The sequence below is a fragment of the Mastigoproctus giganteus genome, chromosome 3 (assembly GCF_048544385.1).
Source record: "Mastigoproctus giganteus isolate SK-2022 chromosome 3, ASM4854438v1, whole genome shotgun sequence".
Lineage (NCBI taxonomy): Eukaryota > Metazoa > Arthropoda > Arachnida > Uropygi > Thelyphonidae > Mastigoproctus > Mastigoproctus giganteus.
This window is the reverse complement of record NC_143577.1, coordinates 166,953,551-166,977,052: the sequence shown is the minus strand read 5'-3', so window position 1 is coordinate 166,977,052 and position 23,502 is coordinate 166,953,551. Positions and strand designations below refer to the sequence as shown.

General features: G+C 35.2%; 1 protein-coding gene across 1 annotated transcript in view; it reads left to right on the top strand.

The window, feature by feature from the left end:
• Window positions 1-23,502, top strand: part of LOC150088396 (serine-arginine protein 55-like) — a 151,330-nt gene that overhangs the window by 81,611 nt on the left and 46,217 nt on the right. Inside the window, exon 5 of the mRNA XM_090369485.1 lies at window positions 6,305-6,374. Within this exon, the coding sequence (XP_090225611.1) occupies window positions 6,305-6,374 (70 nt within the window). The remainder of the gene's footprint in view (window positions 1-6,304; window positions 6,375-23,502) is intronic.

Sequence of the window (23,502 nt, the reverse complement as noted above, 5' to 3'; positions counted from 1 at the left end):
ATTTCTTGAAAATTGCAATCTACAAAAATTGAAGTTGAATGTTAACAAATATCATCTGTCTTCCCAACCTTCAGTCTACAGATGGTACTGAGTACTATGGGTTCTAATACCTTTTTGTGTTTGGGTTTTCATAAACTTGTCATATAATCTAACAGTGCAGTCCTCCCCCTGTTTTTAAGATATGTATGTTTATTGCTGATGTGGCTTCATTTCTGGACATTCTTTAGCTCATCGGAGTCCTTGGCATTCTTTAGCTCATCGGAGTCCTACACTTTCTTCCATCTTAAATATTTAAAATTACCACTCAAATTATATTTATCTCAAGTTATAATTTGAAGCTATCATTGAAGCTATCAACTTCCACGACAGATGGAAGTTTGTTCCAGCAATCGACTACCTGCTGGCTAAAGGAAAATTTCTGCACATTTATTCAACAACTGTCTTTCCTCAGTTTCAGTTTATGTCCCCTCAGGTTTGTAACCTGAAAAGAGGAAGAATCCCATCAGCATTGAGCCTGCTCAATCCATTCAATTCCTTATACATCTCAATCAGATCACCTTGTGGGTGTCTAGTCTTCAGATGCTGAAATTTGCAGAACTTAACCCTTTCTTCATAAGAGCATCCCTTTGTTCCCCCTCACCAGTCTTGTTGCCCTTCTCTGTACTTGTTCTAGCAACTCTGTGGCCTGACCATTACCTTATACAAGGGGGGATAATCGCCTCCTTATCCCTGCTCGCAAAATTCCTGTTTATCATTGACAAGATCCCATGACCTACTTGGGCAGCCTTTCTGCACTGCTCAGAAAACTTCATATCTGACTGCACAATTACCCCCAGGTTTCTTTCATTCTTCACTTCCCTTAGTGTAACACCACCCAGTTGGTGCATTTTTCTGGAGTTACTGCTACCAGTATGCAGTACTTTGCATTTGTCAATGTTAAACTTCAGTTGCCACTTCTCAGCCCATCTGACCAACTTTTCCAGGTCCTGTTGCACAGCATACTGTCATTACTGTTATTAACAACCCTCCCAACTTTTGTATCATCTGCAAACTTTGACATTAAGCTTGATGTACCTTCAATGTCATTGATAAATATACAAAACAACAACAGGCCCAACGCTGAACACCACTAATAACATTAGTCCACAAAGAGCAGTGCCCATTGATAACCACTCTGTCTCCCCCCCAACCACCCTTTTATCTATTGTAGCAACTTGCCCTTAAATCCATACTGCTCTAATTTTTACAGTTAGTCTTTCATGTACAACAGTATCAAAAGCTTTCCTGAAATCCAAGTATATAATATCAAAATTATCTTTTGCATCCAGTTCCTTTGTGACCACATCATAGTATCCAATCAGATTGGTCAGACAAGACTTCCCTTTAACAAACTCATGCTGTGTCTGAACTATAGCTGCAGTCTTGTTTAGATGATCCTGCAATGTTTCTTTAACCAGTGACTCCATTGTTTTCTCCGCAACAACTCTAACAGGTCTGTAATTACTTGTCACCCTTTGATCCTCCCTTTGTGAATTGGAGCTACATTTCCTCATCTCCAATCTGTGGGGATGTCTTCTGATTCCAAGGATGCTCTCATAATTATGGCTAAGGGTTTGCTTACTTCCTTTGCCACCTCCTTTAATATAACTGGATAGATTCCATCTATCCCATTTGCTATACTAGAAGTATAGTAAAATATTTTATGAATTTGAAGTGTTGGTCAAGACATCAAAGGCAGATATTGTTGGGATATCGGAGATGTGGTGTCACACATATTAGGAATGCAGAATTGGAATTTGGGGAGTACAATGTGTACAGAAAGGATAGGAAGGGAGGAGGGGTTATGCTGTTAATTAAGAATTAACATAAACTCAAAAGAAGTGCATCCGGTTGATATAGATGGACAGTGCACTGTTGAGTCAGTTTGGTGTGACATAAGCACTGCGAAAGCAAAATAAGAGTAGGAGTGTGTTATAGGCCTAATAACTCAAATGAGTGCAATGAACAATTGTACAGAGAAATAGTGGGCTAGTAAATCCGAATGTCTTATAATGGAGGATTTTAATTCCCAGATATTGACTGGAACTTGTGGGTTGGTCACTCACACACTAGTAATATTTCTGTGGATTTATTGGATGATTTTTTTCTGCAGCAGCAGCATGTTTGAGAGGCAACCAGAGAGGGTAATACTCTTGATCTGGTTATAAGCAGTGATCATTCTGTATTAAGAATTTGTAGATAAAGGAACCACTAGGTGGCAGTGATCACAGTGTACTGATGTGGGATTTACTTAAAGATATAATTACCATCAGGGTTAAAGGAAAGTATTTTTGCATCCGTAAAGGTGACTACAGTGGTCTCGGACAGTTCTTAAATTCTGTACAGTGGGATCAAATGATGTGGTTACCAACAGTAAATTCTAAGTGGGAAGCATTCAAGGAATTAATCGTGGAAGCTACTAAACATTTCGTACCTATTAAGAAATATTGTTCAAGGTTTAGGCCTAAATGGATGTCAGGTGAACTAATGAGACATATGGCAGAGAAGAAAAATGCATGGGATTCATATAAATTAATGGGTGGCCTGGAAGCCTATGGCAGCTATAAGCTAGTCTGTAATCATCACAAAGGAGGTTAGGCAGGCAAAGGCAGATTACGAGAAATCTTTGGCAAAGGATACTAAGAAAAACAGCAAGGATTTCTTTACTTATATAAACTCTAAAAGGAAGGGGCTGAATCAGATTGGTCCACTTGATGGCAGCTATAAGCTAGTCTGTAATCATCACAAAGGAGGTTAGGCAGGCAAAGGCAGATTACGAGAAATCTTTGGCAAAGGATACTAAGAAAAACAGCAAGGATTTCTTTACTTATATAAACTCTAAAAGGAAGGGGCTGAATCAGATTGGTCCACTTGATATCGATGGTTTGACTGTTGATGATCCTGCTCAGATAGAAAACAAACTGAATGAGTATTTTGCCTCTACGTTAACCCATGAGGAGTTAAGGATTGAAAAAGCCAGAAGGTTATCAAATTGTAGCAGGGTGCTTAATGATGTGTAATAACTGAGAGCAAAGTGGAGGATAAATTGTTGAAGTTAAGCATAAGAAAGCACCTGGGGTGGATGGGATCTATCCAGTTATATTAAAGGAGGCGGCAAAGGAAGTAAGCAAACCCTAAGCCATAATTATGAGAGCATCATTGGACTCGGGAGGGTCCCCACGGACTGGAGATGTGCAAATGTATCCCCAATTCACAAAGGGGGATCGAAGGGTGACACAAGTAATTACAGACCAGTTTAACTTCTGTTCTGGGTAAAATAATGGATTCACTGGTTAAAGATGCATTGCACGATAATCTAGACAAGACTGCAGCAATAATTCAGACACAGCATGGGTTTAAGGGAAAGTCTTGTCTGACAAATTTGATTGGATATTATGATGTGGTTACAAAGGAACTGGATGTAAAAAATAATTTTGATATCATATACTTGGATTTCAGGAAAGCTTTTGGCACTGTTGTGCATGGAAGACTACTGTACAGATTGGAGCAGAATGGTATTAAGGGTAAGTTGCTACAATGGATAAAAGGATGGTTGAGTGGGAGAAGACACAGGGTGGTAATCAATGGGCGCTGCTCTTTGTGGAATAATGTTATTAGTGGAGTCGCACAGGGTTCTGCGTTGGGTCCACTGTTTTGTATATTTATGAATGCTATTGATGAAGGTATATCAGGCTTAGTGTTGAAGTTTGCAGATGATGCAATGGTTGGCAGGGTTGTTAATGGCAGTGTGCTACTGCAACAGGATCTATAAAATTTGGAAGATGGGCAGAGAAGTGGCAACTGAAGTTTAACCTTGACAAATGCAAAGTACTGCATATGGATAGAAGTAACCCTAGAGGAATTTACCAACTAGACTTAGGGTGGCAGAAAATGAAAAAGACCTGGGAGTAATTGTGCAGTCGGATATGAAGTTTTCTGTGCAATGCAGACAGGCTGCAAGAGCAGGGAAAAGGTGATTGTCCCTCTGTATAAGGTAATGGTCAGGCCCCTCCTTCAGTACTGCATACAGGTCTGAAGGCCTCATTTTAGGAAGGATGTGGATTTGCTTGACCGTGTACAGAGAAGGGCAACAAGATTGAATGAAGAGATCCTCTTACCAAGAGAGAGGCTTAAGTTCTGCACATTGCAGCGGCTGGAGACTAGGCACCTGCGAGGTGATCTAATTGATGTGTGTAAGGCCTTGAAGGGGTTGAGCACACTGAATTCTGATGGGATTCTTCCACTTGTTCAGATTACAAACCTAAGGGGGCATAAATTCAAATTGAGGAAAGATAGCTGTAGAATAGAAGTGTGGAAATTTGCCCTTAGTCAGCGGTTGGTTAATTGCTGGAACAAACTTCCATCTGTCATTGTGGAAGTTGATAGGTTAAATAAATTTAAGGAGGAACTGGACAAACGTTTAGAGGGAATGGTTGTGTGAATTTTTTTTCTTTTTTTTTTTTTGGCTGATGTTACTTAAGCTCATACGCTTGCTTTCTTGCATCACATGCCATGATTACTATCCCAGGTGCCTTTCTTATGTTTAACTTCAACAATTTCTCTTCCACTTTGCTCTCAGTTATTACAAAATCATTTAACTGTCTGTTAGAGTTTGATAAACATCTGGCTCTCCTCCTTGAATATCTCGTCATGTGCAATTGTAGATGCAAAATACTTATTTAGTTTGGAAGTTATCTGAGAACAGTCGAACCACTGATATCAAGTGGACCAATCTGATTCTTCCCTTCCCTTCCCTTCCCTTCCCTTTCCTTTTAAAATTTATATAAATAAAGGTCTTTGCTGTTTTACTTTGCATCCATTGCCAAAGATTTCTCGTAAACTGCCTTTGCTTGCCTAACCTCCTCTGTGACTTGATTACAGAATAGCTTATATATATATGTAATTTTTAAGGTTTATAATGATAGAATTGTAGTTTTAGTCATATATGCAACGTTAATGGCATTGTGCATAGGGCAATTCGACATCATACGTGCATGATTTAATTTAGATCGATAAATTCAATAAAGTGGTATTTTGATACGTACATAATTAAATATTGGTCGATTAATTCAATTAAATGGTATTTTACTATAAGTATTAGTGTGTATACGGATCAGGTAATCAAGCTACTATCTTACGTCTGTTTGGCCTATAAACATTAAGTTAATGTAAACATATTAAAATTACTATGAAGCAATCAATACAAAATGAAAATGACATTACTAAACTGTAAATGAAAATATCAATACTAAGTGATTATGAAAATATCAATACTAAATGATAATGTGCTGCAATTTTTGAAAAAAACATTCCTTCATATGGCCATCAATCCACTACAGTAGTGGCAAGAAGTCAGATACATGGGGATTCTCTATGTGGGCAGTCATGTGCTGATATTAACACCTTTCTGGGGTTTTCATATATGATTGTATTAAGGTTGATCCTTAGATTGGATTCAGTAACCAAACAAAATCTAGCCAGCAATTATCCAAAGGTCAGAAATGGCTCATTGATGTGAGAGGCACTGCGAAAGCAAAATAAGAGTAGAGTTGTGCAAGGTAATAGAAAGCAATGTTCAGTAAAGTAATACAACCCATTGTACCTTATACAGTTATATTGTAATATTGTACCTTATACTACTAACCGACTGGGTTCCTCCTGCTAGCAAAAAAAGGAGGAAGGGGTACAGTTACAGTTGGCTGAGGAACACAAACACTGCATGGTGGAGGTTTGAAGAAACAGTCTGGTGTTCCAGACTGGGCAATGAAATTCCTCATGTTTCATGCTGATAGGAGGACCGCCATATAATTAAAATACTAGTATTACTCAATACTTGTATTTTAATTATTCAATCACATAAATACAGTGAAAAGAAATTGGAATGAAAACATTTCTGATATTTTGCCAAACTCTGATGACACCTTTAAGTACATTACAGGACAATCACTTTGTAAAGGTATGATGTTGGTGCAACTATTTTAAATCAAAAGATAAAAGCTGTGAAGCTTCTCTTCATAACTATATTTTTTTAATGTGGTGGGGGTAGGCCTGGTGATAATGTATGTTTCATTATAATGTGTTTTTCTTGTCCTTGACATTGTGGTTTTATTGTATTGTTATTATTTAAATGGAACCCTATGTGTAGATATGCTAAATACCTTCATTATAATGTATATTGTGGTTTTATTGTACTTATTATTTAAATGGAACCCTGAATACACAAACATATTGCCTTATATGAATTTAAATTCATTATGCTTTTCAGATTTGGACCACCAACCAGAACAAAGTATAGGCTTATAGTACAGAATTTAAGCAGTGGTGTAAGTTGGCAAGTAAGTAATAACTTTATTCTGAATCAGCTGCCATTAAAAATAATAATGCATAAATGTATGTCAGGTGATGCATCATGGGAATTCTAGAAAATCTTTTTTCTGTTGTATTGATTGTTTGTTTCATATAAGTAATTGTTTTAGTGAAATCTTATAAAATATTTTATCAAACATTGTATTATCAATTTCTCAGATATGCTAATACCACTAGTTATTACAGTGATTGATCTTGATTACAGTGATGTCGGTGTTGTTGAGAAATTGATACAATGGATATTCCCCAAGAGGCATTTTTATTAATATTTCATTATGCAATTTGTAAATTTATCTGTGTATGAACAGAATAAGTGGTTTAATACAGAATTGTTTGTGTTTTTATATGATTTTATACTATGTAATAATTCCTAACATCTTAATGTTTTCAAAAATTAAAACAAAGGTTTAATTTTTGATTGGTAGTATCGAGGTACCATACTATGACAATTGCTCAGCTTTCTGTTACTAATGTTACTGACTGAATTCTAAGTATACTTGCTTTTGTGATTTAAGAAATTCTGAGCATAGTTTATTCTCTCAGTGATGCTAACATTGCATGTTAAAACAATGTATATGAATTAATTAGATCAAATAAGCTTGAATGGTTAAAAGGCTGTAGTTTTTAGATTTTTTAATGAAGCAGAAATTATGCTGAAGTCTGTTAATTATCATGGTGGCTAGTATGGTTTAACAGTTGGTGACAGTTTCTTATAATTTCATCTTAAATTTTGATCTTGTTTTAAACTAATTAAAATATACCTGTAAAAAAAATCAGTTCCTACACCTTTCTGAATCAGGCAAGTTATTTATTTATTTTTTTGGTGGTTATTTTTTATTGGATTGTTAAATCAATAATATCATTAATAGAAATTGAAATACAGTAGAACGTCGGTTATCCGGAAGTCAGTTATCCCGAATAATTTTAAAGGCTGATCTTTCTTTTTTTTTTATTATTATTATTATTAACAGTAGTACAGTAAGTGTTGGTTATAGTGATCACGTTTACAAATTGAATTTTGATTGTGATAAGCGAAAGATACTTTACTACCCGTTTATAACAGATTGTACAAACAAAAAGCCCAATAAACTGAAAACTGCAAGTTGTTTTTGTTTTGTGGTTGTAACTTCTAGAATTCTATGTGACCTTTAGAAATGTGCTTTAGAAAAATATCACAGACTATTGGGTTTTCTCTGAAACCACGAGTGAATTTCAGATTAGTTGAGCTCCAGATTCAGTAAGAATGATATCAGCCCGAAACTGTGATTTATTATTTTTCTCAATTTTTTACGATAAAATGTGAACGATAAGATAAACTTGTAGTTTTAACATTGCAACAATAAACAAAAATCATTAATATAATTAGAAAAGGTGAAAATTTAGGAAATCTCTCCAAAGAGTTTAATGTGGGGGTTTCAACAGTTTACAACATAAAAAAAATTCTAATGCTATGAGATTTCCAGAATTTGTGTCGATTGTGGATAGTGAAGGAGAATAGCAGGAAAGACTGTCAACCTGAAAATTGCCACTTTAGAGAGTGCACTTTTTTTTTTTGTTTTCTTCAGAAGTGAAGTTTAGGTGAACCAGTGCCTGGCCCAACGTTGTGTGAAAAGCCTTGGATTTTAATCGAAAATTAGGAGGTAATGAAGATTTTAAGACAAGCACAGGTTAGCTGAAAAATTTTAAACTGAGACATGGTATACGTGATCAGGGCGAGAAACTTTCTGCAGATGAATCAGCAGCGGCGTCCTTTAAAAGTAAGTTTGCTTCAGTTAAGCAAATTACAAGAAAAATAATGTTGATGAGATGGGCTTATTATGGAGGAAAACTCTAGGCATTACCGAGAAAAATCCTAGCCACTAAAAGAGAAATGCCTACACCAAGTTTTAAGATGAGAAAATAGCGGGTTACAATTGCTATGTGTACAAATGTTATTGGAAAGCGCAGATTGTCCGTGCTAGTTATCATTAAGTTGAAAAAACCGAGCATTTAAAAATCTTTCTAATTTTCCTGTTTTGTATGAAAATCATAAAAATGCCTGGATGGATGTTTCTGTTTTCTAAGATTAGTTTATAATTTTTTTTATTTAATTAAATAATTAGATTAAATTTATTTAGCCTTACCAGAAAAATTATCTGGAAAATTTTCCAGTTCGATTATTGAGAAGAGGTCTGCGTCAGTAATTCCAGATAACTGACACTCTACTGTAATAACTAATGAAGCTCAGTCAATTGGTCATATTTACTTAGCAGGTTTTAAAAAATAATGGTTTGTAGATTGATCTTTAAAAGCTGTTTGCATGTCAAATTTCATCTTTTTGAGAGCATTTTGTTAACTGTTTACCTTAACTTAATTGTAACTTACTGTTACACCACGTTTATTGTATGAAATAATTTTGATTAATCAGTAATGTTTTGGGCTTGTGAAGTTGTAATCTAGTGTCTATTTGTGTACTAGGTTTACAAGAAAATTTAATGAAATGAGATATTGTATTAAGTGAAATATTAATAGATTCATGTTTTGGTCGTGTGTATTTATTTGTTTTTTATATATTATTATTATTTTTTTCCTTTCCTTCTTCAAGATTAAATGGTATTCTTGTTTTTATTATGTGCTAATAATATTCCTTGGGGAATTTTATTATAGAATAGTAAAAATAATGACACTGTTTCCTTCCTATGGTCATATTTTGTTTGGCGAAAGCTTAAAGAAATCAGCTTTCGCCAAACAAAATATGGGAAACACCAATGGCTTGCAATTTGTGACTTAAGCCAGTTACACAATAGCCAATAATAGATAAAGAATACGAACATCATTGTGGAAGACATTGGCAGTAATGTGTTCAACATTGCTGGAATATCTGGTGGTATAACTCCTACTAATGTTGGTATGCAAAATGAAGCTTTGCATTTGCACGCAAGAGAGATTGGTTGGATTTTTTTCCTTTTCCCCTTTTCAATATTTAAAAAAAGGAGTAAGTTTTAAAATTGAAATGGAAGTTTTACACTTTTAGCAGAAATAGCAGGCACACTTCATCTATAAGCAGTTTAGCACATATCAGATGGCTAGAGGTAATGGCAAATATATCTGTCACTGAATAAAGATACTTTTTATCAGAAATTTAATTTTAAAAAAATCATTTTAACTTATTTTAGTGAACATGTATGGTGTCAACATTAATGGGTTGTTAAACCATTTTACGCATTTCATCTGCCTTAATTATATTAGGCTGTTGTGGATTTAAGTCAAAACTTGCTGAATGCAAAGCAATCTCACTTTAGCCATTATTGGATATTACTTGTCACATTCCAAATTCTTGAACTTTTGTTTTTTTCTTTGGGTATATGAGTTAATTGTATTCCATTATTTATAAAATTCCTGGATCTAAGAAAGTACAGGAGGCATGAATAATTAAAGAACATCAATAAGCCAAATTTAGTTTGTCTCAGGCATGGTTTTTATAAAAATATATCTTAATTCTCGATTGACAAATGCAAAGTACTGCATATGGGTAGCAGTAACCCCAGAGTAACATACCAACTGTGGTACTATACTCAGTTAGTGGAGAATGAAAAAGACCTGGGTGTAATTGTGCAGTCAGTTATGAAGTTTTTAAAGCAGTGCAGACAGGCTGCCAGAGCAACTCATGGGGGTCTTGTAGTGATATAGAAGAAGTTTGCTTGCAGGGATAAGGAGGTGATACCTTTTTTAAAAGCTGATTAGGCCATACCTTGAGTACTGCATTACAGGTTTTGGAGGCCTCATTTTATGAAGGATGTAGAGCTGCTGGAATGAGTACAGAGAAGGGCAGTGCAATTGATGAGGGGAACAAAGGGGAGTGCTCTTACCAAAAAGGCTTAAGTTCTGCAAATTGTCGTGTCTTGAGACTAGGCACCTGCAAGGTGATCTGATTGAGATGTATATGGCTTTGAATGGTTTGGGCAAGCTCAATACTTATGGGATTCTTCCTCTTTCTCTGATTGAACGCTTGAGGGAGTATAAATTCAAATCAAGGAAAGACAGTTGCAGATTAGAATTGCAGAAATTTGCCTTTTGCTAGCGAGTGGTTGATTGCCGGAACGAACTATCTGTCGTGGAAGTTGATAGCTTAAATGTATTCAAGGAAGAAAGTGAACAGACTTTTGGAGTGAATGAATAGGTGAAATTAGAAGGGGTTTTTATTTTATTTTTGGCTGATGCTGTCTATAAAAGCTTGCATCATATGCCACTACTAATGCTAATGATCAGCAGGAGCCTATGGAGGTCTAAATCTGATAACAGGAAGAAATGTAGGAACTTTTTACAGGTGTTCATTTAATTTGTCATGTTCAAGTAGTAAGCACTTGAATTTCATTGAGAACTTGATCCCTATTTATTTTCTGCTACTTGTTCACTCTTATTATATTTCAGTCTGGTTAATTAGCATTTTTTCCAGAGATTTTTAAAATTTATACCATATTAAAATGAAAAGAGTTGATCTTTTATTTGAACAAAAACTTCAGTTTATCAGTAAACATGAAAAAGATTCCACCACTCATGCTGGCAAGAAGCTCCAGAATTCATGCAGTACCATTCACAGAAGGCAAACAACATAGAGAGAGAAAAAAAAAGGAAAAAAAAAAGAAATTTCTTCATTTTTCCTTGCAAAAAATGATGTATGTATTATGGCAAGTCTTCTCAGTCTGTGGTACTCTATATAAATTTGAATATTGTATTATTTAAATAAATTTGTTTTTATCACATTTATTGTGGATTATCAGAGGCTTTGGTTATTTGCATAAATTTATTTCTTAATCACCCTGAATAATTCGGAGCCTGCCTGTGTATTTTATATTATATATATAAAATGAACATTTTATATATATCTATTATGAATATTTTATATATATATATATATATATATATATAAAGTTCATGATAGTACTAATTTCATACTGTATGATGTATTTATAAATAGTTGTCCACTTTCAACAGCTTGTACCCATATGGCATTATCTTCATCATATTTTATCAGAGATTTTCCTTTTTGAACCTGTTTATTCCAGTTATTATTAGCAATTCCTATCTGGACCATTTCATGAACAGTTCACCAAATTAAATATTTAAGTGTTTAATTAAATGTTTATGATTTGGCATTTTTATGCATTTGTACATCTTATCCATTTATTTTAACACTTTTTGTTAAATCAGCCTACAGTGATTTTGGTATTCAAAAATTCCATTTTTCACCATCACATGGAGATTTTTTTGCAAACAGCGCTCTCTCTCTCTCTCTCTCTCTCTCTCTCTCTCTCTCTCTCTCTGTGTTAATATATTTATGAACAATATTTGCAGCTTTTTTTAATATTATAAGTTTGTCAAATATTACAAATTCTTAATCATTTTTATAAAATGATTATGAACATAGAATAATACATCCACATTAGTGCAGCTCATGCTGTTCATTGCAGCACTTTCAGAAATGTTGAAAATGTACATGTAAAAGTTCATGTATGGATGTGAAAGAGCATATGAGTAGGAAATCATTATCAACAAAAATGACTGTTTTAGATGCGTAGAACAATTCAAGTAAAACGGCGTTCATTTTTGAGCTTGAGATTCTAGTGCAGTGTGAATAAACCTGGCATATTTTGCTACATTCATGATAGCATTGATGTTAAAAATGCATGTATATTTTTGGATGAAACTTGGCAATCAAGATCAATGCAATTGCGGCAAACTCATTTAACAATTGAGAGGAAGTAGTCAAAGTAAGAATATTTTCTGCCTTTTGTTATTACCATGATTTGGCAAAAGAGTGGACCAAGAAACACAAATAATTGATAGTTTTATTTATCTAAACTATTAGGCTATAACACTATAAACAAAAATGACATTTTGTATTGGAATTGGCCATCTGTTCTTAGCCCTGTCATACCTGAAAATGGTATTGAACTATAGTAGCTTATACAAAGTGTGCTAAATGATATGGTGAGAGATCTGGGCCTTCCATTATTTTAGCAAAGATCCTAGAGATCATCCTAGCTAAAAACCCTCTCTCCTGGGTTTTATTTTCTTGATACAGACACTGAGGAGGAATATGTTAACGTAATTTTGTCAGTAAGCTTCACCTGTCAAAAGTGTTCTGCTTCTGTGGGACGTTTCTTGTCACTGGATTAATGACTGCCTTAAGAACTACAATATGCGAGTGAAGAACTTTCTCCACTCTACATATTTTCTCCAAAATGGTGGTGTTCTCCTTAACAGGAGAAACATTATGCTCCCTTAAACTTGTATTTAAATGACATTCTTTGCAAGGTTAATTATATTAAGTGCTAGCCTAATAGAAATAATGAATGATATACCCCATTGTAAACTAATTTGGTTAACCTTTAGTATATAGTACCCTTTTCAATCAGTTGCGCTGAGTCATGACATGAAGCAGTGATTTGCAAGCTTACTTCTGCCAAATATGGATTATGGAAATAAGCATATTTGCATGTTTTATTTCTGGGTAGCAAAAAAAACGGTGATTGACAAATCTATTCGTGGATTAATAACGGCTTAAATGCATTCGAATGTGTTTCATAGGCTGCTTATTACTACTCATTTGAGTACTGATGTATTAAGGAATTAAGTGAAAGCGAAGTGGTAATTTGCATTTCTGTTAGAAGCAGCCAATGATCCCTTTAAAGAGAGTGACTGCAAGATTTTCTATAGTTTGGAGAAGGATGGGTGTAGGAATATGATTGAGTGATGTGCGAGTGTAGGTTTTATATCTTCCTGGTATAAGTGTCCCATTTGTGGAAATAGGATGAAATTGAACAAAAAGATGTTACGGATGGGTATGAGTGGAAGTGCAGAATGAAAGGGATAAATGCTCGTATTGTGAAGAGGTGTGAATAAAAAATATCGTGGTTCTCGGGAAAACAGGTTACAAATTATTGGTGTACTTCTTTTGGCCTATTATTTATTGTTTTAGAAGAGTAGTTGTGAGGCATGAGTTTAGTGTGAGTTGTGAGGCATGAGTTTAGTATGAGTTCCATGATTGTGACTGACTGGAGGAGCTTTTGTCAGGCGGTGTGTGGATATATGTGCAAGAGAAAGTTTGTATGCTTGGTGGTGTGGGTGTAGTTAAAATCTGAGAGTGTTTGGGAAGAGGAATTAAAATAGGCTTATGCATGTGATTGGGAGGTGGGTGTTTTTGCGAGGTGCTAAGTGTGTCAGCCCCCCCCTCTTCCTCAAGTTCATTGAAAACAGGAGTGAAGATGCCCTTATAAGCATCAAGACATTCATTTTGCCTGGTACTACTGTAGTATCAGGTTGCTGGAAGTTTTATAATTACCTAGGGCGACTTTTTTGGCATATGTCCATGAACCACTATTTCAGCAATCCTGAAACAGGTGAGAACACCAACACTATTGAAGGTTCATGGAGTGCTATTAGGAGGCAGGTCCCGCACTGGCCCACAAGAAATCAGTTTAACTCTTAACTTTCTGAGTGTATGTTGTGCGTAGGAGTCGCACACTGTGTGACATGATGAAGCGATTTTGATTTTTCACAGTGGTGAATGCTGTGTTTGAACTGACACTGACTACTCAGGTTAGTGTGTTTATTCCATTTTTTGCTTAGTGTTCTTAAATGGATTAGGTTAAGTCAGGTTATATATGCTACTATTTGGGAGGGATTCAGACTACCTTCCATTTCTGAGAATGCTTTAAAATGGATAGGTTATATTGGGTCAGGTTATGTTTTACCACTATTTGGGAGGGATTTTGACTACCTTCTATTTCCAGAGATGCTTAATTTTCTTAAATGTTTAGGTTACGTTTGGTCAGGCCACTATTTGTCAGGGATTCAGACTACTTTCCATTTCTGAGGAGCCGACCGGGCTAGCCGGGTGGGTAAAGTGCCTGCCTGACAACCTAATGGTTGCGGGTTCGAATCCCGCCTTGGGCTTGGATCAAAGTACTGCAAAAACCTTGGGAGGTGCATTATGGCCACAGAAGCTGATGCGCCAACAACTACCAAAAAAAAAAAAAAAAAAAAAAAAAAAAAAATTTGAGGATGCTGAAATTTTTCCTCCTGTTTTCAGGTAAATCTTTGGTACCGTCGGAAAGTGCTATATACTCGTGGGGGGAAGTGCAGGAGACCAACGGGTGGGAGGAGCTAGGAGTGCAGATCACGGCTTCATGCTACGCCTCGGCATGCCTGATCAATTGGGGTATCATATACTAAAGATTAAACCACTAATTTGTATACAAATGTAACAGTTGAACACAGGTTGTTAAACCTGCTTCCTTGATCACATGCATGACAACAATTGCCTGCATGTGATTGAGGTAACTTAATTCATGCTTCTGTTTCAGTTGCATATTTGGTTCTCTTAAATGGGGCACAATGAAGAAGATAATTGGCAACTTTATAAAGATGAAGTGTCTGTGTATAGTAAAAGCTTTAGTAACTGGCACATAATTATAATAGTTTTAATTGTGGTCATTCCTTTTCTGGTATAAAATTAATAAAACATCAGATAACTATATTTTATTTCCTTCTATGTGCAGAATGGTGCATTCAGTATTTTTTTTTTTTTTTAAATGCCATGCATAAAATTTAAGGGAACCCATTAAAGTAATTACTTTTTGCTTGGTGGTATCTCTGGTATTTAAAGTTTATCACTGTATAATATTCTATAATAATTAGGTTTTTTTTTTTTTTTTTTAATAAGATGAGGTTAAATTTTAACTTTTGATTTTTTACACATGCTTTTTTGTGTATTTTTACAGTGTGGTTAACATTCACACATATCCAAATTTTAGTTTTATTCTGTTATCCATTGATTTTTCTTAAATTGTTGCCATCTTTAGATAACCTGAATGCCCTAATCTGTGTGTGCTGGATTACACAGCTTTTACAGTACTAAGTTGGATCAGCAATTAGGTTACACATTAGCAGAGCCAAGAATAAATATACAGGGTTAAATTAGTTTCACAGTTCAGGTGCATTAGATTTTATTTCTTAAATTGAATTTTTTTCTTTATGATTAATAGAAGTGAAAAGTAAACAACTAATTACTTTGTTACCATTAATCACTAATTGATTAACTAATAATTTACTTCATTGCACATAACTCCTAACATAATATTCTCTCCATATTTTATAATACTGTATAATCAACAGCACATGGAATGCAAAGTGTTTCAGGCCCTGTGATTTAACAAATTAAGTGATAATAGTATACTAGTGTTATTGCAATGAGTTTATTTCTTCCTGGATTTTGATAACAAATAAAACATGACACTAATGAAAGTATGCTACTGCAACAGGATCTTTAGCAGATGGGCTGAGAGGTGGCAACTGAAGTTTGCCATTGACAAATGTAAAGTGCTGTATATGGGTAGCAGTAACCCCAGAATAACATATCAACTGTGTGGTAGAGAATGAAAAAGACCTGAGGGTAATTGTGTAGTCAGATATGAAGTTTTCTGAGCAGTGTGGACAGTCTGCAAGAGTAGATCATGGTGTCTTGTCAATGATATACAAGAATTTTTCTAGCAGTGATAAGGATGTGAAGGCAATGGTCAGGCCACACCTTGAGTACTGTTTATAGGTTTGGAGGTCTCATTTTAGGAAGGGTGTAGAACTGCGGGAACAAGTACAGAGAAGGGCAACAAGATTGGTAAATCTTGTTGCCCTTCAAGATTGGTAAATGGAACAAAGGGTTGCTCTTACAAAGAAGGGCTTAAGTTCTGCAAACTGCAGTATCTGGAGGCTAGGCACCTGCGAGGTGATCTGATTGAAGTGTATAAGGTCTTGAATGGTTTGAGCAAGCTCAATGTTGATGGGATTCTTCCTCTTGCCCAGATTGTTCACCTGGGGAGGAACATAAATTCAAATTGAGGAAAGACAGTTCCAGGATAGATTGCCTTTTGCCAGTGGGTGGTTGATTGCTGGAACAAACTTCCATCTGTTGTAAAAGTTGACAGCTTAATTAAATCCAAGGCAGAACTAGACACTAGATAAACATTTGGAGTGAATGGATGGGTGGGTGAAATGAAATTTTTTTTTTTTTTTTTTTTGCTGATTCTATATAAGCTTGCTTTCTTGCGTCATGTGCCTCCATTAATGCTAATATAACACATTTAACATTTCTGTTATGATTAATATAGTAAGCAAATGGTAATAATTTACATTAATAATTGAGAATTATTGCTATATTATTATATATTAATTCATAATTAGTAAACAGCAAAATCAATGATTTTTATGTATGCGGTGAGACCATTTTGTTGCTGTGCATCTGCCATGTTACCTATTCATTCCTCCAACGAGCACACAGTGACACAGTGCCATTGCTTTAGATTTGGTATGTGGTTAGCCTATGTGATATGTATGAGGGGGAAAGAAAGAAAATTCTCAAATTATATACTGGGAGCAGAATTATTTGCAGACTGAAGACAAATAGGTTCTTTAAAAAGGTATTAAAATGTTTTGAATGAGTCTAGTGGACCATATGAAAGATCTGTTATTCTCACTTCATATCAAATTAGGAGTAATGAAGCATTCTGTGAAGGTTCTTTTCTTTGCATTCAGTTCAGAGAAATCATTTTTGGGCCATGGATGAGAAAGTTAGCTTCAGAGAAGCAGTTTGATGGAATGAATGATGACTGTAGTAGAACAAGAAGTGTGGATTTGCTTCAGAGATAATGTTCACAACTTGTTAGGAAACTAAAAAGATGCCAGTCATGAAAGTATTGTGGCAAATATTCAGAAAACTAAAAAATTAACGATGTTAAGCTGTGCACAAAGGCTCATTCCTTGTGCTCCAACATAATTTGTTTGGGAAAATCTTGTTCCTGTTGGTTAGAAATAGTTTAAGCTAGTCCACTCATAGAGGAGAAGGAAAGAAGATACCAAAAAAGTCAGAACCTGTATCTGATGGCAGATAATTGCTGGTCTCCAAAAATGGAGATGTCTGCTGATAGGTTGCATAAAAGAAACTACAAAATTAATTGATTGACAAGGCTCTCGACATATACTCCCTCCTATTGTGTCTGGGCAGAATTGCAGACGCTTTTAAATTAAATCCTAACTTTTTGTCAACATTGCCCTGTACTTGTTAAGTAATTCCTCAGATCTCTTACTCTTAACATTAGTGGCAATGTGTACAATATCACATTTTGTGCCCTTAAAAGATATCTGTTCTACAGCATCATATTTAGTATATATAAAAAAAAAAATTTTTTTTTTTTAAATTATTTGAAAAAAAATAAGGTTAAACCAGAATCTGGTTAACATTAGTTGCAGTTAAGATAATTGGATTGCACAGTATTCCTTTATTAGATATTCAAGATATACTGCATTACATTTCTTTAGTTTGAGTGTACCACCAAATGTGGAATGACTAATTTATTAACAATTTGCATTGGAAATTATCACGTGGCACTGGGGACTGATCTTGAAGTGAGAGAGAGAGAGAGAGAGAGAGAGAGAGAGAGAGAGAGAGAGAGAGAGAGAGAGAGAGTGAGTATGCCCGACTACACTTGAATTTGTTTGCTATTTTACTAGCCCTTGTAGGTAATATAGTTGATAGAATTGCCGTCCTGTTGATGACATGAAGAATTTTTATGGGCCTTTTTCATAATGTGGCTGAGTTAGTCGGTGTCAGATGAGGATAGCAAGGTTCCCCCCCTCCCGGACACAGTTTTTTTTTCATCCACCAAATAGAAAATCAACTGCCAGACGCACGCAATTTGTAGACAGTATATACAGAGCAATATATATATATACATACAGGGTGCTAGTTGCTGATACTCCTGTAACCATACTATAATAAGTACTTTTCTATTTAAAAAATCCAAAAATGCCCTTGATCCAGCCTGAACTAACTGGCAGTAATATCATGAACTGTAAATTCAAGTCACTTTGAAACTCTGGCTGTAATTTGGGACAATACAAGTGGAATTTGAACTGCATGTGTTTAACTTCATTTGTTATTTTTAAAATCACTTGTAGAATGCACATTGTTTCCAAACTGGTGGGTGTGCCACCACTGGCAGAGAGCAAAGTATAGCCTAGTGGTCATGATTGAGAGTGCAGTAGCATACACTCTTTGAGGAGTATAAATAAGAACATTTATCTACTACAATGAAATATTAGTATGTGCAGGAATATAATAATATATCTACACTAAAGAGCTGTCTGTGTGTGCATTATCTATATTTTTTTCTATGTCAGTGAAGTTGTCTGCAATATGATAAAGAAATTTGGGGCCAAAGAAGATTGTATGTGCAGTGTTTAGAGAACAACTTTATACCGCTTCTGAACTTGTTGCAGAAGTAGCCTCTGCACTAGGAGAGCAGAAAGCCAATGTTACTGCTAGTTCGCATGCTGCTTCTGATTAATTAGAGGTGATGTGAAGGCTGTTTTGTAAAACACTTTCAAATATGAGATCTCTGGGTTTGAGTTCTTCCAAGCAGATCAAGACACCCTGATTTGTACTCCAGTTTTTGCCTAGTTGCAACAGAGTGATAAATGGCACATGCTCCTGGCAGGTAAAGGCATTGTTGCTCTGTGTGCAATCAACTCATGAAATTGCCATGCCATTTGCTTAGAATTATAGCCACATTATACTACTCACTTCATCCCTGTGCTGAGGGTTTTTTTTTTTTTTTTTTTTTTTTTGGAATTAATGGTGCAGTGCCACATACCCACTACACATAACAGGAAATAAAGGTTACCTTAATATAAGGTTTTAAGGCTGCTCCATTTGAACGTTTTTCTTGTGAGGAATTTTCAATGCATGTGTCTTCTGTTTGATGGCTATGTGGGGATATCTAAGGTCCAGAATTTATTCAGGCATCTCCACTTGTGATGACCATCAAAGGCAGCTTTGATTAGATCACCACCGTCACAGATGGAATGCTTTCATCAGTGGCCAAATTAAAGGAACATTGGGAAGTTTTGCTAGTTACGCAATTTAGTAATTTCGTTATCATTTTTAAAATTTATTGTAATTGTATTCATCCTGAACCGTAGCACAAACCCGAACTATGGAATTATGAAAATCAAATATGTTTCAAGGACTTGTCCGATACAGTTATAAAAGCATTTGGTTTATTATTACCCTTTCTATTATCCATGTTGCACAATGGTAATATAACCAAAAACCATGTTGCACAATATATGTCTGGTTTTTGGCACATCTAGCTTAAAAAAATCAGCAAAGAATTAATTGGAAGACGAACCGATTTTGATATTGCTTATTAGGATTTTTTTTTTTTATTGAATATCCTTAAAAATATACTGTATTTACTAATGTATGTCTTAACTTTTTTAATTGTGCCTACATCAGTATACTTTATTGCATTGATCTTATCAATTATTGTTGTACATAATGTAACATACACACATTATGCTTTTTGCAGCTATGTAAATTAAAGTGCTTATTTTTTTAATGGTAAAAGGGAAACTTCATTGTATTAGTTCAACTGACATATTTTAGTAAACTGTAAACAGTAAAGGAAATTCATGTTCAAGTCATTAGTGCAAACTTTTTTTTTCTTTAGTTTCCAGTCAGCCGGATAGACATGTGCAAGAACATTATTTACGATTATTTGTATTTCCCTTTATCCTAGAATGAGTAGAATTCTGGTTAGATAATTTAAGTAGTCTGTTTTATTATTAATCACTGTTGGAGGTATGCAGAGCAGAGTTGTACTGATCGGTTATACTTTTGATCAGTTAAATTTTTCAGAACAAACCAGATTGAGTAAAGAAGTGTTGTTTTTACCAATTGCTGATTACCTGCATTTAAAACGTACCCTTCTAACTACATTTGAGTTTATTTATATGTAACAAGTATTTAAATACAGTAAAATCCTGTTACAAGTAAACTTCTTTGGGTGGGGGACATGAATCATTTTGTTCTAATGAATATTACTGAAAATTAATTTAAAAAAATACATTTATTTAAATAGTCTGTTGTGCTTTTCTAACTTAAAGAAAGTAGTGGTTTCTGCTTTATTTTACTTAAATATGAGCTTTAGAATCAATAACTAAATAAAATGAGAAGACTTAAAAGTAATAATATTTGTTTAGAAATAATTTTGAAAACACTGAGATGCAGTACCACTAACATACTGTTACTTTTCATGTCATAGTGTTTATTTATTTTTTGTGTATTAGTGTGGTCCAATTGTTTGGATTCAGATTTGAGACTGACTAAGCTGAATTATTATTGTGGAGGGGGTTCCCCCTTTCTTCATGCCAAGCAAGTGGGAATCTATATAGTGAAAGACTTGAAATGATTAGAATCTGAGGCCTCTTATAGTCTACTGCTTTTCATGCTTTCTTTGATTTTTGGCATTTCTTAAATTTTTTTTCTGGAAGAGAGAAACTGAAAAATATGTGGAAAATGTAATTGATGTGAACAGTAATACATGCATTTGAGTTGGATGTGTTTCGAGACCATGTAACTACTAAATACAATAATGTTCTTGTGCTCTGTCTTGTGAAGTCCTCTGGTAATATGTGGCTCTCCTGGAAAATAAATAGAAAATTTGTTATAATATGGGATACACAGTGGTCTTTGGCTTTTTGCAGTCATTCTTCCAGGTATAACATGCAAGGGTTGCTACATTTGAGTCAGGAACACTGGAATTCAGGTCACTTTTCAATCATTTGGAACAAATTTTAGTTGTTCTGCCACAACTAAATCCTCTGCTTGTCTTCACAATGGTGGGACTGTAATAACCCTTGGTTATACTTCCCTTGTGCAAAGTGTTAAAACTGCACCTTCTACATTGGAGGTGGCCATCCAGGTTGGAACCAATATGAGTGAGGGCTGAGGTGTAGTGTCTAGCAGAAAAATGCTGCCCTTCTGTGTCACCAGGCCATACTAGTTTGTAGACGACTTATCCAATGCAACACCATCACTGCTTATTGGAAGCTTGAAGTGGTTTGAAATTCATGTTTCATCTTCAGAGCAAAGTTGCAGCAAACCCCATTTCTTCTGCAGTGCTGTGAGTGATGGTTTTCAAGGCTGTGGTGGGCAGCTTAGGCTAGGTCAAATATTTCTTACATTTCAAGGGTACAGGTCTAAAATAGTTTGCAGGCCAACTGCTAATTAGTCCACCAGACTGATCCTTCTGGTAACTCATTAGGACACATCTCAATCAGCTAGTATATAATTTGACTGTTTTGCCATCTAGTTGCTGGGAAGGAGTCCAAATAGTGTGTGTGTGTGTGTGTGTGTGTGTGTGTGTGTGTGTGTGTGTGTGTGTGTGTGTGTGTGTGTGTGTGTGTGTGTGTGTGTGTGTGTGTGTGTGTGTAATTGTTGAAGCCATGTAATGTCATGGAGCTATGTATGACCTTACTGTGTATACATTATATTCAAAAATTTCATTAATTCATACATGTTTCCTCCACCATGACTATTTCATTATGCATAATGATAAACTAAAATGAGCAAGGAAGTTTAGATATTTTTGTTGCTTTTTGGTGAAAACCTTCCAAAAATGTGCTTATTTATTTTATATATATATATACACTTTTCATCTCAACGATGTCCATTTCCACCTACAGTCTGTAGGCCCCCACTTTCTGATAAATCCCAATTATCAGTTGCCTACCAGTGCTCATTTCAGTTGTCTTAATTATATTTGCTGTGATTCCTTTTGCTTTTAAGATGATATCTCTGTATATGTCTGCTTTGATGTTCCTTGTCAGAGAATGCCTAATTTGGAATCTCATTTTGATCTTTGGCTTAAAATCTCTCTTGTCTGAACACCATCAAAGATGGCATTCAAATTTCTAGACAAGATCATATATCTCTATTAGGGATTCCCCTGATTTCTAATCTCTCGGTATAAGTGCATCACAAATATTACTTTTGCTGCATCATGATAACTGGATTTTCTTTTTTGTGCTTTGTATTACTTTTCTTCTGAACAACTACTTACTCCATATAAATCACAAAACCTCAAGTTTTTGTGATTGATTCAGATGAGGCCAGTAAGGTTAATAAATGATCCATCTATTAGAAAATCTCTGCCTCTCACAGACATTGTTTCTGCTATTCTGTAGATATTTCCATGGGCATTGTTCTTCTGAATTGTCTTCTGTAATTCCCCACCCTTTCAGACCAGTCCGAATTTGTTCTGCAATCAGTGAGCAACAGTTCACTGCCCAACTCTTGGAACAAACTGTTCCTTGTTTATCTCTTCTACTTCTGTTTTCTGGAAAAGCTTTCCTTCATGTATGAGGGCATTCAGTAAATTATCTACCTACCTATGAAGGAAATAAGATAGTCAAAAATCTGTTTTTATTTTTCAATGTAACTTCCCTGAACTTCAATACACTTGTTCCTTTTTTCTTTTTTTTTTTGGCAATGAGGAAATACCAGACAAATAAAAATTCTTTGTCCTCCCTCCCCATTAAAGAATGCAGAAACAGCAGACTTCAGTTCATTATCACCAGCAAAGTGACGTCCACGTACATTTTTCTTGAGGTGTCGCATTTTTCCTTTATGACATCCCTTGGGTTGTACTGTAGGGGTGCATATGACTCCCCAGTGACTGTCTGCTTGTGTTCCAAGTAGTGAATGTCAAAATTCCCTCTGCATCCAAAAAATATGCATCCGAAGTTGGGCAGTGAGCAACAGTTCACTGCCCAACTCTTGGAACAAACTGTTCCTTGTTTATCTCTTCTACTTCTGTTTTCTGGAAAAGCTTTCCTTCATGTATGAGGGCATTCAGTAAATTATCTACCTACCTATGAAGGAAATAAGATAGTCAAAAATCTGTTTTTATTTTTCAATGTAACTTCCCTGAACTTCAATACACTTGTTCCTTTTTTCTTTTTTTTTTTTGGCAATGAGGAAATACCAGACAAATAAAAATTCTTTGTCCTCCCTCCCCATTAAAGAATGCAGAAACAGCAGACTTCAGTTCATTATCACCAGCAAAGTGATGTCCACGTACATTTTTCTTGAGGTGTCGCATTTTTCCTTTATGACATCCCTTGGGTTGTACTGTAGGGGTGCATATGACTCCCCAGTGACTGTCTGCTTGTGTTCCAAGTAGTGAATGTCAAAATTCCCTCTGCATCCAAAAAATA